This window comes from Lepisosteus oculatus, chromosome 27 (assembly GCF_040954835.1).
Source record: "Lepisosteus oculatus isolate fLepOcu1 chromosome 27, fLepOcu1.hap2, whole genome shotgun sequence".
NCBI classification, from domain to species: domain Eukaryota; kingdom Metazoa; phylum Chordata; class Actinopteri; order Semionotiformes; family Lepisosteidae; genus Lepisosteus; species Lepisosteus oculatus.
In genome coordinates this window covers 6,111,413-6,127,915 of record NC_090722.1, presented here as the reverse complement: position 1 = coordinate 6,127,915, position 16,503 = coordinate 6,111,413, and the positions used below count along the sequence as shown (strand labels likewise).

The 16,503-nt window shown below is 57.4% G+C and overlaps 1 protein-coding gene across 3 annotated transcripts; it reads right to left on the bottom strand.

Moving 5' to 3' along the window:
* Positions 1 to 26: 26 nt before the first annotated feature.
* Positions 27 to 16,266, bottom strand: pip5k1aa (phosphatidylinositol-4-phosphate 5-kinase, type I, alpha, a). 3 transcript variants are annotated; one of them, XM_069184950.1, is made up of 17 exons: positions 15,244 to 16,266; positions 12,230 to 12,271; positions 10,768 to 10,802; positions 9,959 to 10,051; positions 9,608 to 9,738; positions 9,044 to 9,161; positions 8,788 to 8,940; positions 8,250 to 8,549; positions 7,767 to 7,981; positions 6,518 to 6,601; positions 6,372 to 6,420; positions 6,191 to 6,275; positions 5,716 to 5,883; positions 5,490 to 5,619; positions 5,336 to 5,407; positions 4,719 to 4,809; positions 27 to 4,631 (listed from the first exon to the last, which is right to left on the bottom strand). In XM_069184950.1, exons 1-17 carry the CDS (start codon positions 15,293 to 15,295, stop codon positions 4,626 to 4,628), a joined length of 1,824 nt encoding a protein of 607 aa, XP_069041051.1. In that variant the 5' UTR covers positions 15,296 to 16,266; the 3' UTR covers positions 27 to 4,625. The 3 variants fall into 3 exon arrangements, with proteins under 3 accessions (XP_069041051.1, XP_069041052.1, XP_069041053.1); XM_069184951.1 differs by having other exon boundaries at positions 27 to 4,628; XM_069184952.1 differs by lacking the exon at positions 12,230 to 12,271.
* Positions 16,267 to 16,503: the final 237 nt, after the last annotated feature.

Here is a 16,503-nt window from a genome sequence, read left to right as displayed (position 1 = left end):
GGCCCAAAAAAACCAACAGATTCAGGTCACGGCAAAAAAAGCACGTTTTTATTTCAAATCTGAGAACTGAAGAGACCAGATCACTGAAACGCTGTAGAAACAAGCAGAGTATCACAAGCAAAGAAGGCCTTTCTGTGACAGATATATACAGTTACATACAGGTATAATTAAGAGACACAATAGTCTTTTAGAAGATGGTAACCATTATAAAAAACAAAACAAAAAAGTGTACAAACGGTAAAGATCACATTTCCAGTTCTTTGACCAGAACCATAGAGCAATGTAAAAGCAGCAAGAGGTTAATTAATTACAATATTAATTATTAGAACAGGATTTACGGGATGATGCAAAGTCACAAAAGTTAAAAACATCGTCCTTCTGAGCCCTTGAATTGTGTACAACACACCTTCGGGACAGCTGCCAGCTCTGTCAATATTAACAGCATGTAGAGACCGAACTACAACAGCAAACAGCAGATACAGAAAAGCTGAGTTTGTTCAATAAGCTTCAGTTGGTTTAATGGAATGAGCTCGTGGTTCTGACCCGGAGGAAGCAGAATCCGGGCCAGGATTCCGGGATCGCATCATCGCACACGTCGGAGACATGAGGCGTCGGCCCTTCTCCGATACCACCTCCCAAACACAAGGCCGAAGGCTGGGCTGTCAGTAGTGAACCAGGATAGGAGAGGTTTAATTACCCCCAGGAAGGTAGTGAAAGACCTGGTTTCAGATGGGGCCAGGCCAGCCCTGTCGTCTCTGGCAGAACGCGCAGGTTTAAGTCATTAGCTGACCAGCTCAACAGCTTGACGTCTCTGGTTTTAGTCTGCCCTTCACACAAACCTTCAACAGAGCATGAAGAAAACTGCAGAGTCCAGGACAATTAAATTGCCCAATCAATTAAAAGCCCTAAGAGCTAAAGAAGAACAGAAGACAAGGAGATTCAACAATTAGGGGCATTTTAGGCTCCTATTGGACAGCAGTCTGTTCCACTCCAGAATTTAGTGTTCCCAGGGCACGGCAGTCAGATCCACTCCTGGTTTTTCAGTGCTCTCGGTCAGACCCACAATGCACAACAGTTAGATCTACACGGGGTACTAGTGTTTTGAGCCAGATCCACTCCAGGTTTTACAGTGCTTTCAGTCAGGCTCCTGGTACACAAGAGTCAGATCCACTCCAGGTTATACCACCAGCTGCAAGGCTTTGATTGACAGTGGGATGGATCAGACTGCTGCTCAATGGGAGTCCAGCTGTCACGCATGTGTTCATTTGCTTTTCCTGTCAAAACTCAAAGGCCAACAGCCTGTTGCACACCTAATGCAGGCTAGTCTTTCTGGTCCAAGCCCCAGGCCCCTTAGTGTTTGTGCATGCTCGGCCTTGTGCTTGGAGTTGTGCTCTGTACAGAGTCCCTGCGCGCGGCAGGACCCACTCAGGACGAGACGGCTTTTAGAGGAGCAGCAGTGTCCTGTTGGGGATGGGGGGGGGTTGAAGGGGTCAAGCCTTTCGTGTACAAAAAGTATCTGCATAATCATCGTCGCCAAAGCTTCTGTAAACAAAGAGGAAAATCTGTAAGACCAGCTGCCAGTCTGGAGAATCTAAAAAAAAAAACTCATTCTATTCCTGTCGTCTTCGTCCCGAGGGAGATGGACGAGCCCCGAACCCCGAGATCAGCTGGAGCTGCGCCGGGAGACATCCCCCAGAGTCCCGGTTTATCCTCTCTGCGGGTAATTAGTAGTATAAATCTAGCCCAAACCATTCTGGTGCAGCTTTCCATTAGTATCTTAATGAGTCTCGAAGATGAAGGTGATCGTTAGCCCCTGCCTGAAGAGAATACTCTGTAAAGGATGGGGGGACGACGACGCTTGGTCACTGCCCCTGGATTTCACAGCACCCAGGACACACAATTAGTGAACTAGATCAATTAACAAATTCTGAAGTCTTCGCCCCTCTGGCTCTAGAACAGCCCTCCAGCAGGGAGAGAGCGCCACCTACGGGCCTCTCAGGCCCAAGCCGGGCTGAAGGAAAGGGGTACCGGTGCCTGTTCCCCTCAGTGCCATGATCACACCAGTCCCAGCGCCGAGAGAAACCGGATCTCGAGACTAAAACCCACACAACCCCCCAGCCTCCGCCCCGCCGCAGTTCCCAATCCAGGTCCTGGGGCTCCACGCCCGGCTCTCTCTCTACCTCCCGCAGATCCCGGACCGGAGCAGCCGGCCAGCTGGCTGTCCTTCAGCTCCAAGGGCAGAGGGCCGCCCAGGCCACTCAAGCTGTCCGACCCTGCGTGTTCGCGAGACCAGGCGGAGGTGCGTTAGACGTCTGATGATTTTAACTGAGCACGCGGGCGGATCAGAAGCCCGTGTGGGAACCCCCGGAGCAGGACTGGGAACGCGGCGCTCCCCTCTTCTTGCGGGAGCCTGAAGGGTGGGAGACGCGTCCTCGGGAGGGCAGGTGGTCTTCCACAGCTTCGGCCCGGCGACTGCGAGCACCTGACCTGATGACCCGCTGAAGCTCACGGACGCACATCTTCATATACACGCATGTACCCGGCCACAGGAAGAGACCCCCCCCTTCCCCTGCACTGAGGGCACTACATTCATCGACAACAGCGGTAAGAATCTCTCTGAAAGTCCGAATTGCTCCTCGTCTTCCGCCAAGGCACAGAGGGCCGAGCGAGACAGGCCAGAGGGCCTCCTCTCGGCTGTAACCTCCCTTCGCACGATGCTGCCATCCCTTCTCCTGCACCAATGAGAAGAACCTAGGGAAACGGGGGGGCAGTACTGTACATTATCACACACGCACCTCCCCAGCGTCGCGTGTGCGCGCTTTACACACGGGACCCACTCTCCCCAAATCATTCAGCAGACAGACACACTGAGCTCTGAGAGAGCTTTACAGGAGCCCCAGTCGCACTGTGATCTGTGTCAGTGTTACAGGTAGAGACACAGCCCTTATAGAGTCAGGATATTAATCTCCCTGCCAGTCTGGGACAGACAGAGAGCTGTAAAGGAGCCCCAGTCTCACTGTGATCTGTGTCAGTGTTACAGGTAGAGACACAGCCCTTATAGAGTCAGGATATTAATCTCACTGCCAGTCTGGGACAGACAGAGAGCTGTAAAGGAGCCCCAGTCTCACTGTGATCTGTGTCTCTGTTACAGGTAGAGACACAACCCTTATAGAGTCAGGATATTAATCTCACTGCCAGTCTGGGACAGACAGAGAGCTGTAAAGGAGCCCCAGTCTCACTGTGATCTGTGTCAGTGTTACAGGTAGAGACACAGCCCTTATAGAGTCAGGATATTAATCTCACTGCCAGTCTGGGACAGACAGAGAGCTGTAAAGGAGCCCCAGTCTCTCTGTGATCTGTGACAGATTTAATTAAGTTCCTGCCCCTCACACATTCGGGATATTCATACACTGTATTCCATCAAGATTGGAAATCGTGACCTAGATGGGCACAGAGGAGGAAGGCACTCATCACGTCAAAGGAAACAACACCCACCCCCCCCCACCTTCCAAAAACCAGCCAACCCGACTCCTTCCACGGCACCTGTAGTGTAAATAACAGCCTCCTGCCAGAGCGTCTGCATCAGGCCCTGCAGGACCGGTCAACCACAACTCTTCCACCACACTGGGTCGGGCCTCTGCGCTGCGGGACCATTAATGACCCGATCTCCAGCCCTCGGGCCACTGGAGGGTGCAGGAATCGGTTCCATAATTCAGCAGACCGGGAACACCACATGTTGGGACTGCACCACATCCGTGCACACGTGAGTGAGCGTGCGAGCACGTGTCGGAGCGGGCTGCGGGGCACGGAAGGGGACAGTCTGGACTCGGAGACACAGCTGGGCACATGGACAGAGGGACTGGAGGCCGAGGAGTGGGCAGAGAGAAGCAGGCCCAGTCACGCCCCCGCTCCAGAGCGAGGAGGAGGAGGAGGAGGAGGGAGGGCCCAGGCTGAGGAAGGGGGGGGATGGGGGAAGGCTGGCCCTTCGTGTCCGAACGTGATCCATATTCCCCGCCAGCGGGCGGCTCTGGGCTTCGCTTCAGAGAATAAAAACGTGTTTAAAAACAGAGGGTTCCGGCCTGAGCTCTGCTCCTGGCCCAGCAAGCAGAGGCCTGGGTGTGTCTGGAGAGAGTCGCGGGCCAGACAGGGGGGTCGTCCCCCGAGTTCCCGCTGAGATCCGAGGAGAAGAGACCCACAGAGAGTAACCGGACCACTTTACTGACAGTTCCCGGTGTCCGGAAGGGAGAGAGCCGGTGTCCACGCCACTGGGATTCCGGGAGACATTCCTGGAGAGCCCAGGAGCGGGGCAGCGGGACAGATTTCAGGGAGGCAGGCGGGACCCCTGCGGCCCCCCCCCGGGTCGATGCGGAGCAGGCTCTTAAAGAGGCGTTCTGGGTGACGGGTGGGAGCAGCAGATTCCGGATCGGAATTCCCTCTCCCGGCCTCCCCCAGCTGCGCCAGGCTGTCCCATCACCACCCAGCCCGATCACTCCTCGCTCCCTGCCTCACCCCCCGAAAAGCCCACGGCCTTATCTCCTGCCGCCAGCTCCCGTCTCCCCCAGCCTGCTCCTCTTCCTTCAGCTCCTCTTCCAGGAATCTCCGGCCTCCGGGCGCGGCCCCCTGGCTCACTGCTGGGACACACAGAGGGTGAAAGTCGGACCCTCGGCGAGGAGGGAGCCGTGTGCGGGGGGCCTGGCGGGGCCGGAGGACACACTTACGAAACAGATGTTGGTCTCGGGGACGATGTCCCTCAGAGAGATGGCGTCCTCGCTGCCCTGGAGCTGATCCAGCGGCACCTCCTCTTCCAAACTGCCCGGCAGGGACGGACAGGGCGAGACACAGGGAGGAGAGAGGGGGGAGTCAGCTTGACAGGGCCCAGCCAGTCCAGTCTGTCCCTCTCAGCGTGCGTCTCTGTCCCCCAGTCCGTCAGTCCCTCTCGGCGTGCGTCTCTGTCCCCCAGTCCGTCAGGCAGTCTGTCCCTCTCGGCGTGTATCTCTGTCCCCCAGTCAGTCCAGTCTGTCCCTCTCGGCGTGTATCTCTGTCCCCCAGTCAGTCCAGTCTGTCCCTCTCGGCGTGCGTCTCTGTCCCCCAGTCCGTCTGTCCCTCTCAGCGTGTGTCTCCGTCCCCCAGTCAGACCGTCCCTCTCAGCGTGCGTCTCTGTCCCCCAGTCAGACCGTCCCTCTCAGCGTGCGTCTCTGTCCCCCAGTCAGTCAGGCAGTCTGTCCCTCTCAGCGTGTGTCTCTGACCCCCAGTCAGTCAGTCAGTCTGTCCCTCTCAGTGTCTGTCTCTGTCCCCCAGTCAGTCTGTCCCTCTCAGTGTCTCTCCCCAGTGTTACCTGGCCTGAGTGTTGGGTGAGCCACTGTCCTGCTCTGTGCTGGCAGGCTTGTGCACCTCCACACCTACCGACCTGCAGCGAGAGGGAGGCGTCAGAGAGAGAGAGAGAGAGGAGCGAGCGAGGGGGGGGGAGAGAGAGGACGACGAGCTCTTGCCTGCGAAGGGGAGAGTGCTGCCCGGCGCTGCCCAGCGACGAGGTCGACAGGGTCGTTTCCACGGAGTCGCTGATGGCCTCATCCAGGGGAGGGGTCCTCGGGAGGAGGTCAGGGCGGCCCGACTGCATGCCTGGGGAGGAGGAGACAAACACAGCAGATCAGACCCCAGCTGCGACGCAGGCCGGCCAGCGGACCCCCCCCCACCGGCACACTCCTCCACTCTCACCGCTCTCGCCGTCGGCCTCGACGCTGCTGTGGTGGAGGTGCGATTGATAGACCAGCCGGGGCTCTAGGTGGGGGTTCTGGTGCTGGTGGGGGGCCGTGCCCCCCGTGATCGTCCGTCGCATGCCCCCCTGGCCCCCCCCGCGGCTCTTCTTGGAGGGTGAGGGCTTCACTAGGGAGAAGACAAGAGCAGGTGAGACCAGATCTGTACCCCCCCCACACACATCCCTTAATGATGCTCCACAACTCCATACGCACCCCCATACCCACCCACAGACACCCATACCCACCCCCACCCTCCTCCACACACACACACATGGCCACAGACATCCATTCCCACCTCCACACCCCCCCACACATACCCATACCCACACCCAACCTCCTCCACACACACACATACATCCCCACAGACACCCATACTCACCTCCAAACCCCCTCACACACACCCATACCCACCCCCACACCCCAGGCTCTCTTACATGGGATCTTCTTGAAGACTGTGTTGCACATGAACTTCTGGAACCTCTCTGCGTAGAAGCCCGGCCTGTGAACCGACACCGTGTCCTGAGAGAGACAGACCAGGGTTAGGGCCGCACTGGACCAGACAAGACTGGACACCGCAGGGCGGGATCGGGCCCGGAAAAGCGCGGAGTCTCTCACCCCGTCGTGGACGAGCGCCTTCCAGGAGTGCTCCAGCTTCTTGACGAACCTGCGGGACGGGAGACAATGGGGTCAGGCGCGGGGCGGACAGGGGTTCCCAGGCCCCTAGACCCACAGGCCCTCTGACCTTCTGCACCCCAGCTTACCTGTAGGACTGCAGGATGTCGATGATGCCGATGTAGATCAGCAGCCTCTCTCCCTTGGCGTTCCGCGCTGGGATCCCTCCCATCCTGTGTCAACAACACGATGGGCGACAAGTCAGCCAGCAGCAGGAAGTGTATCGATCACGATGCCGGTACTGTTGACCGGTCAGCGCTGATATCCACTCGGCCCGCTGACCGTCTCCACTGTGCCCGATACTTTACTGATATTGACGAGGCTGTGGGACTGCACTGTGCACTGACTTGCATCAGGAGAGCGATTGGGGCTGACAGTGACGAGGCTGTGGGACTGCACCGTGCACTGACTCGCATCAGGAGAGCGATCGGAGCTGATATTGACGAGGCTGTGGGACTGCACTGTGCACTGACTCGCATCAGGAGAGCGATCGGAGCTGACAGTGACGAGGCTGTGGGACTGCACCGTGCACTGACTCGCATCAGGAGAGCGATCGGAGCTGATATTGACGAGGCTGTGGGACTGCACTGTGCACTGACTCGCATCAGGAGAGCGATCGGGGCTGACAGTGATGAGGCTGTGGGACTGCACCGTGCACTGACTCGCATCAGGAGAGTGATTGGAGCTGACAGTGATGAGGCTGTGGGACTGCACCGTGCACTGACTCGCATCAGGAGAGCGATCGGAGCTGACAGTGATGAGGCTGTGGGACTGCACCGTGCACTGACTCGCATCAGGAGAGCGATCGGAGCTGATATTGACGAGGCTGTGGGACTGCACCGTGCACTGACTCGCATCAGGAGAGCGATCGGAGCTGATATTGACGAGGCTGTGGGACTGCACTGTGCACTGACTCGCATCAGGAGAGCGATCGGAGCTGATATTGACGAGGCTGTGGGACTGCACTGTGCACTGACTCGCATCAGGAGAGCGATCGGAGCTGACATTGACGAGGCTGTGGGACTGCACCGTGCACTGACTCGCATCAGGAGAGCGATCGGAGCTGACAGTGACGAGGCTGTGGGACTGCACCGTGCACTGACTCGCATCAGGAGAGCGATCGGGGCTGACAGTGACGAGGCTGTGGGACTGCACTTTGCACTGACTCGCATCAGGAGAGCGATCGGGGCTGACAGTGATGAGGCTGTGGGACTGCACCGTGCACTGACTCGCATCAGGAGAGCGATCGGGGCTGACGGTGATCACGGTGTTGTGCCACAGCCTGCCCTGGTTACTGGCCCCTATCCACCACGATAATGAAAAGTATTCTGCACTCACTGGTCGTCTGTCTCCACCGTGCCCTTACCGCGGGCCTCCCCCTGGATGGACTCCATGGCGGTGGAGTACAAGGCCTTCTGCCCGCCAGGCCGGCGCTGATCGGGGGTCACGGCCCCCTCCGCGCTCCACTCCAGGTTTCGCTCCCGCTGGGCCTGCTCCAGGTTGTGCACTCCCGCCAGCAGACTGTAATCCATGATCTTGAAGCTCTGCAGCAACTGCGGAGAGAGGAGAGCGAGTGGTCACCGCGAGGACACGGGGGGGACAGAGAGCGAGCGAGTGGTCACCGCGAGGACACGGGGGGGACAGAGAGCGAGCGGTCACCGCGAGGACACGGGGGGGACAGAGAGCGAGCGAGCGAGCGGTCACCGCGAGGACACGGGGGGGGACAGAGAGCGAGCGAGTGGTCACTGCAAGGACACGGGGGGGGGGACAGAGAGATCATTGCAAAAGGACAAGGAGCTAGGCTGAGGGACGGGGCCTCACCAGGCAGTCCCTCTGGATGGTCTTGCTCAGGGCGCTGTACATGTCGGGCTCCAGAAAGAGCCCGTCCGGGATGTCCTGGATGAAGTCCAGGTCCTTGAAGGTGGGCAGCCTCTTCTCCCGCTCCTTGGCGGAGGCGCGGCGCTTGTAGGTGGAGCCCTTCAGGTCGTACTTGAGGTGCATGCGCACGGCGCAGGGGAGGAGGTTGTTCATCACCACGATCCGGATGTTCTTCCCTCCAGCCTGGACACAGTACAGCCCGTAGAACTTGGGCAGCAGGGTCCGCTTGTTCTGGTTCAGGTTCTACAAGAAACAAGACATTAACACTGCACTGAGAGAGAGGGGTTCATACAGACACACTGACTGGACACTCCAGTACATTAACACTGCACTGAGAGAGAGGGGTTCATACAGACACACTGACTGGACACTCCAGTACACACTGTATGTGTGTAATACAGACACTGTACTAACAGCAGGAAGCAGGAGAGGGAGACAGAGACATGGACAGAGAAACTAGCGATGAGTCAGCCAGCCTCACCATGAAGTATCCAGGCAGGAGCTTCTGCAAGAACTCGGCCTCCTTGTGCTGGACAGTCTTGATGATGAACTCGTCATCGCTGGAGACGTAGAACAGAGAACCGCTCGCTCCCGAGTTCGAGAGCTCGATCAGGGGCTCGTTGCACAGGGAGTACTGCAATCCAATGAACGGCCATGAGAACAACACCCAAGCAGCGACGGGGTAAGAGGCAGGAGGAGAGGCAGGGGGCCGGTCAGCCAGCGTCCCCCAGACTCACCAGGTAGTCGTCAGGCCGGATGCCGAACAGCTCCCGGAAATAGCGGAAGGCGATGGGGGCGTAGGTCTTGAAGCGGAAGTCACTGTAGTGATGGGCTGGGGTGAGGTTACTGCCCTCGCTGAGGCAGAGAGAGGGGTTAATACACACACACTGACTGGACACTCCAGTACATTAACACTGCACTGAGAGAGAGGGGTTCATACAGACACACTGACTGACGGGACACTCCAGTACATTAACACTGCACTGAGAGAGAGGGGTTCATACAGACACTCTGACTGGACACTCCAGTACATTAACACTGCACTGAGAGAGAGGGGTTCATACAGACACACTGACTGGACACTCCAGTACATTAACACTGCACTGAGAGAGAGGGGTTCATACAGACACACTGACTGGACACTCCAGTACATTAACACTGCACTGAGAGAGAGGGGTTCATACAGACACACTGACTGGACACTCCAGTACATTAACACTGCACTGAGAGAGAGGGGTTAACACAGACACACTGACTGGACACTCCAGGACATCAGCACAGCTCGAGAGGGCCAGACACACCCGGGGAAGAAGATGCTCTCCACCACCACGAAGTCCTGCATCAGCACGTCCCTCTCGGCCTTCTGGCTCAGGCTGCCCACCGTGTGCGTGATGCCCAGCTGGATCGCCCCCTTCAGGGCAGAGGAGGTGGTCTGCAGGGGGCAAGAGGGAAAGAAGGGGCCGTCAGCCAGCGGAGAGGCAGGGCTGCACCCCGAGAACAGACCTCAGTGAGCTCAAGCCGGTCAGGTCCAGCGAGTAGTGGACCATGCAGACCAGCAACCCCAGCAGAGTGAGAGGGCTTGTCCAGCCTGACACTGGGCCCACCACTGTTGTACAGCCCCTACCCCCCAACAAGGGAGGCTGACCTCTGACCTTTTTGTATGTGGTCTCCCCCGTAGGGTCCACCCCCCTGTGTCCGATCTTCTTCAATGTCTGGGAACTGGGCATCCCCGAGGAGCCCGGGACCTGGGAGAGGAAGAGGGATGAGGGATGAGGGTAGGAAGAGAGGTATTCCAAGGGAGAAGAGAGAGAGAGAAAGAGTCACCATGCTGCCAGTATCCACAGAGAGGGGCAACAGGCTGTGATGGAGGCTTTCAGCCCAGCCAATCAGCTTCGGAATTAGTTAACTGACCCCAGGCCAAGTTATCAGCTTCACCAACAAAGAGCAGCTTGTTCCAGACTCCAACAACCCTTCCAGTAAAGAAATGCCTCCTGCGCTTCCCCCTCGTTCCCACTTGAGCAAGAGAGCCCCCCTGTGCAGAATTCCTCAGCGCCTCTTTGAAAACCTGAATCAAGTCCCGTCCTAATCTTCTCAGTCCGAGACTAATGAGATTAATGTCTTTCAGGTTGTAAATGAAGAACAGTCCCTTTAGGGCCTGTGTGGTCTAATGTGTTTATGAAAATACTACAACAGATGCCAAGTGTGGACTCCTGGGAGAGACAGGACACAGCACACTGTATGTCTCACTGCTCCAGGTGAGCACACACAGGTCTGGACAGCTGGGAGAGACAGGACACAGCACACTGTATGTCTCACTGCTCCAGGTGAGCACACACAGGTCTGGACTCCTGGGAGAGACAGCACACTGTATCTCTCACTGCTCCAGGTGAGCACACACAGGTCTGGACAGCTGGGCTGCTATGTCAGGAACTGCGTGTGGCAGGACTGGACCCCGACTCACCTCTGAAGCCGTCATCTTCCGGGAGCCGGTGGACCCTGGAAAGAGGAAGAGAGATGGACGGGATTTAGCAAATCGAACAGAGCTGCACCCACGCAGGGGAGACGTGAGCAGGAAGGGGCGGCTCACAGGCTGGGCCTGTCAGACCAGCTGTTCCAGACCAAACCAGGGCGCCTGGCAACCGTGACCAACCCCACAGCCCCCGTCACCAAGACACTGTGCTCTCTGGGGGGGGGGGGGGGGGGGGGAGGACATCCACTCCAGAGCGCCCGGAGGAAACCCACACGAACCAGATGAGAACGTGCAAACTCCACACAGACAGCACCCCAGGTCAGAAATTCAGCCCAGGGCCCCAGCGCCCCCTGGGATCAGCAAACCTGCTCCCCACACGGTGCCCCCTGGGGTCAGCAAACCCACTCCCCACACAGCGCCCCCTGGGGTCAGCAAACCCACTCCCCACACAGCGCCCCCTGGGGTCAGCAAACCCACATGGCACTCCCCACACAGTGCCCCCTGGGGTCAGCAAACCCACATGGCACTCCCCACACAGTGCCCCCTGGTATCAGCAAACGCACATGGTGCTCCCCACACAGCGCCCCCTGGGGTCAGCAAACCCACATGGCGCAGTGTGCAGGCAGGGTTCCCTCTCTTCCTCTGTGAGTGGACAGCCGTGCACAATCACGCCAAGCTCTCGCCCAGAGGTGAACCCCGAGCACCGCCTCGCGCCCCGCTGCAACCCCAAACATGCCGGGCTGCTGGGGAGCAGACCCTCCTCAGGCCAGGAGGACCGGACCAGGGAGTCCAGCTCCCAGTCTCTCCCCCCGCCAGGCTCAGAACGGCCCTCAGCATGCAAACAGCCTGAGAAATCAACTGCACACAACTGCATAATGAGACTGTTCATACAAACGGAGCTAAACAGCAAACTGACTGCCAGGAACTTATACAGGACCAGGGATCTCTGGACTGTAGTGTTACAGTGTGACCCGGCCCAGACTGGACCAGCAATCTCTGGACCGTAGGGTTACAGTGTAACCCAGACTGGACCAGCGATCTCTGGACTGTAGGGTTACAGTGTGACCCGGCCCAGACTGGACCAGCGATCTCTGGACTGTGGGGTTACAGTATGATGCAGTAAGGCCCTTCAATCTCCAGAGGGAACCTCACAGGGGTGCAAACAGAGACCAGCGAGGTCATCCTGCTCTGGTGCTGGAAGACCGCGCCACAGAAGGGGGCGGAGACAGCATTTTAACAAACCCACGCTCACGCCGAGGCTCAGAACACGAAGACGGGCACGAGAGCACAGAGCCCTCGGCCTGCTCGAGCGACGGACAGGCCAGTGGGTATCTGACAGACTCCTGCACGAGCGTGTTAAAGCGCATTCCCTCGCTCTGCGGCTCTGCTCTACTCCAGCCAGTGCCCGTGCACACTCACACACCCAGCATGCTGCGCTCCTCCATGCCAGTACCTCTCTGAAGGTGCAGCATTCTCCAGAACTGAGTCCTGAGATCTGCAGGAGAAGACACGACTGTTACAGCCCTGTCAGGTCCTCTGACAGACCCCCGTCCTCCCAGATCCAGCCTGCTGACGCCCGATTTACTGTAACTAACTGGCGAGAGCTCCAGCACTCCTCCGGGATATTTTTACCCATCTGTCGGGCCAGACAGACAGACCTCACCAGACAACTCTGTCCGCCAGGTCCCGGTTTAACGGACAGAGCTTACACAGGTCTGCAGAAATAAACATTCCCAGATACAGCTGGGTATAAATAGCCCCGCAGCGCCGCATCAACACTCCAGCAGCACATGAGGGAGGCTCCAGCAAAGGCACGTACTGCCCTGACCGGCAAATCAAACACACACACAGGGGTGCACCCAGACAACACCACCAAACCTGGACTGGATCACCTGCAGCCCAGCGGAGAATTCCACCCCCCACAGAGGCAAGCCCAGACGGGCTGCTAGCTCAGAGCAGCACCCTCACTGCCGTGGGACAGCAGTACTGCACACCCCTCCATCACCCAGGCGCTCCCATCTCCCCCTCTGTCCGCCTGGTTCTGGGTCCCAGTGCAGGATGAGCCCCTGCACCCCAGAGATCACCGCTGGGGTCCCAGTGCAGGACGAGCCCCTGCACCCCAGAGATCACAGCCAGGGTCCCAGTGCAGGACGAGCCCCTGCACCCCAGAGATCACAGCTGGGGTCCCAGTCCAGGAGGAGCCCCTGCACCCCAGAGACCCAGCCGGAGTCCCAGTCCAGGACGAGCCCCTATACACCAGAGACAAGCTGGGGTCCCAATCCAGGATGAGCCCCTGCACCCCAGAGATCACAGCCAGGGTCCCAGTCCAGAATGAGCCCCTACACCCCAGAGACAAGCTGGGGTCCCAGTCCAGGATGAGCCCCTGCACCCCAGAGATCACAGCCAGGGTCCCAGTCCAGAATGAGCCTCTACACCCCAGAGACCCAGCTGAGGTCCCAGTCACCAGGGCAACATGAAGCGACACATGTGAGCTTACAGGGCTCCAGGACACAGGAGCAGAGGAGCCACCCAGCACACTGAACCAGATCAACCAGACACACCGCCTCCCTCTCCGGCTCACTGCGCCGTAGCCTGGAGACCGATACTCCTGGATGACCTCGGGATGTGAGGAAACTAGACCGGCATGCTACTCCCACACCGCAGGCGCTCGTGGGTGATCATCTCCAGTGTGACTTCTGTTCCCAGTCCAAATTTCCCCCTGGCCTTCACCAGTCATGGCCTCCTAATAACCCCCTGGTGGTGGAGGGGATCCCCATTACCTGTACAGTGCTCTGAAGTGGAGTGTCCAGGAAAGAGCTGGGTAAGTATGTTTTTATTAATACTCTGCCTCACAGGCAGGGGCAGCGCCTGCACAAATTCCAGCCACATGACTCGACCGCCTGGTGAAGCCATTAGCCGAGCTGGAGTTTGGAAAACGTTCCTTTTCTTCCACACCCCACCACCTCCAAACCTGAGGAATCTGCTCAGCTCCAGCTGTCCTCACTGACCCCTACCGCCTGCTTCCCAGCCACATGGCCTGAGAACACGAGGGCGGATTCAGACAACAGCCCCTTTGCTAGTTAAGCAGCTAATCCCAGGATCTCACCCCCCCCCAGTTTCTGGAAAGCAGCCGGGGCATCGGCTTCGGCAACATGGCTCTCCAAATGCTTGTTCCATCCTCCCGCCACCCTTGGTGTAAAGCGGTGCCTCCTGTCCTGGCTGGAGGATCTTAACCAGCTGTCTCCGGAGAGAAGCTAGGGTGGCAGCTTCAACAGCATGGTTGAGCAGCCTGTTCCACACTCCCACCACCCTTTGCGCAAAGAAAGCTCAGCGAGCAGGAGCATCCTGGTGTTCTCTCCAAACAGGGCTGAGGTGCCTCCAAACTCAACACGACTTGAGCACAACAGAAGAGCAACATCCAACAGTCGGAGAAGCCTCTTTTATACAGAGTTAAAGTGTCATTCTACACACTGGGAGTTTTCTCATTCAGGAGTCAGTAACAGTCGGGAGGCTATACTCAAAGTGAAGGACCCAGCCCGAGGGCTACTGTGTGAGGTTTCTCAACTTACTGTGTAGCTGGGGGGTGCCTTTTACACAGGGGAGCCTAGTAAACTACAGTAAAACCTGGATTACTGTTACCAACCAGCTATGCATTAGCGACCTGAGTGACAACACTATCAAAACCCGACAGGATCAGACCACTGTAGTGTGGTCATCTGGCTGAAAACCTGGATTGAACCTAACCACTGTGCACTGGGAATCTGACTGAGCACACAGTAAAACCTGGAGTGGATCGCATCACTGTGCACGTCTGACTGAGCACACGGCAAAACCCGGAATGGATCCCACTAGTCCTGTGCGCTGACAGTCTGATGGACAAGACTATAAAAATTCAGACTGGAGTCCGACATCTCTGGTAACACAGTAAAACCCTGTTTTGTGAAACGGGGAAAAAAAATATACTTCAGGTTCGCTAGCCAAAAACCCGTGCACCCCCAACCCTTAAACTAATAAAGGAATACAAAATGTTCCCCTCTCCTCTCTTTAAAACCCAATACTGTAGTGAAACCCTCAAAATGGGGTTGGAGCATCGGCTGCCAAATTATTAGGAGGCTCTTGCGGTCTGTCCGAGTCTTAGTGGAAAATTCCTGCGTCTCTCCGTCTGCGATTCTCTCACGACACAACAGGAGGCTCCTTTAACCCCTCTTCGGTTATATTTCGTCATGTTACTGACCTTAAACGTGTGTTTTAATGGAAGATTTGTTTACAAAGCGGTGTTTGGTAACAGAGGAGGGGGGGACGTTACCGCATCAGCAACGTCGGATTCGGTTTAACTCGTCCGACGCGGTAGCGGACCAACACGAACCTCCTAAAACACAAATTATATCCCAGGCCTCGCAGGTCCCTTTACGGTATACGCATTTCCGCAGGTTTAGATATCCTTCGATTTGTTCATGTTCACTTTACCTGTGGGAGCCGAGGAGCCCGATGTGACGGGAGCCGCCGCCGCCGTCGCCATTTTGCGCCCTCGGGGGTGGGGGGGGCCCGATGCCTCGAGGTTTCCTAGTCACTTGACCCCGCCGAGGCCGCTCCCGGTCCGGCCGCTCCTGACGGTGTCTCCCGCTTCTCTCTGCCGTTTCCCTCCGGTCTCCTCCCTCTCTCTCTCGCTGGACCGGGTAAACAACAAGGCGGGCGCGGGTGTGCGCGTCTGTCTCTCGAAGGAGGGAGGGAGGGAGAAGAAGAAAAAAAAACAAAGGTCCCCAGTAACGCTTCGCTCCTTCGGCTCCGCTTTCTCGGGATAAAAAACAATCCTCTTCCGGAATCCGTAGACAGATTATCAATAGCGACGATTTTCAACTACCCCATCCCCCCCACAGCAGAGCAAGAAAACAAAACACAAAAACACAGTCCCAACTCCCTCCTCCGCGAGTCTCTCGCACCTTCTGGACACGCTGCTGCTCCCACCAACGCGGGGAGCTCTCCCCACGCAAAATAATGATAATGTCGTTGTTGTTTATATTATTATGATTATGGTCCTGCCCCGATCTCCTTCAGATCGGCTCGGTCAGAGCTGTGAAAAGCCGCCAGGAGAGGGTCGATGCCCCGTTTGTGCTCAGCGACACAAAGCAACCAACGCACATGGGCGCCACCGCCGGCGACTGCGGATCAATCACCGGATCGATAACCGATCGGGATCGCTTGTAGCCGAGAGGCGCCGAGCCAGGACTCAGCCCGGCCGCTCTTTATGTATAAACGTCTCGTCTCCCTCCGTTAGAGACCAGCGCCCGTGTCTGCACTCCTTCCCGGAGACAAAACAAAATGCAGGCGGAAGAGAGGGGGGGGAGGGAGATCGATTTTAATACAAAAACTGTTTGCTGCGTTTTTCTTCGAGCTCCTTTTCTTCCCCGAGCATCACAGCTCTTGTGTTTCACCAGGGCATCCTCGTCCACTTCCTTCTCCTCCTCATTATCGCCACCATCATCATCATCACCATCAGCTGTTTCTCCGCGGAGAGGCGAAGGCTCCCACGACGCGAGCCGCTCTGCGCAGGCGCACGGGGCGGGGTGACGTCAGAGGGGCAGAGCGGAACAGGAAAGCAAACACCACGTGCTGTGTGCTGTTCCGTAACCACGGTGCTTGAAATGCGGAGTGGGGGGGGTGTTTTGTGCTGTCTCATCTCTTGCTCTCTATATGTACACCTTTGGCAATACATCCAAAGGTGTACAT

What these genes read in the sequence shown, in the direction of transcription:
- pip5k1aa (XM_069184950.1), bottom strand. Translation starts at nt 15,295, where the DNA reads ATGGCGACGGCGGCGGCGGCTCCCGTCACATCGGGCTCCTCGGCTCCC. An exon ending in GGAAGATGACGGCTTCAGAG is followed by an intron (nt 10,052 to 10,767) that starts GTGAGTCGGGGT and finishes TTCCTCTCCCAG; the next exon opens with GTCCCGGGCTCCTCGGGGAT. An exon ending in CAGCACTCTCCCCTTCGCAG is followed by an intron (nt 5,408 to 5,489) that starts GCAAGAGCTCGT and finishes CTCTCGCTGCAG; the next exon opens with GTCGGTAGGTGTGGAGGTGC.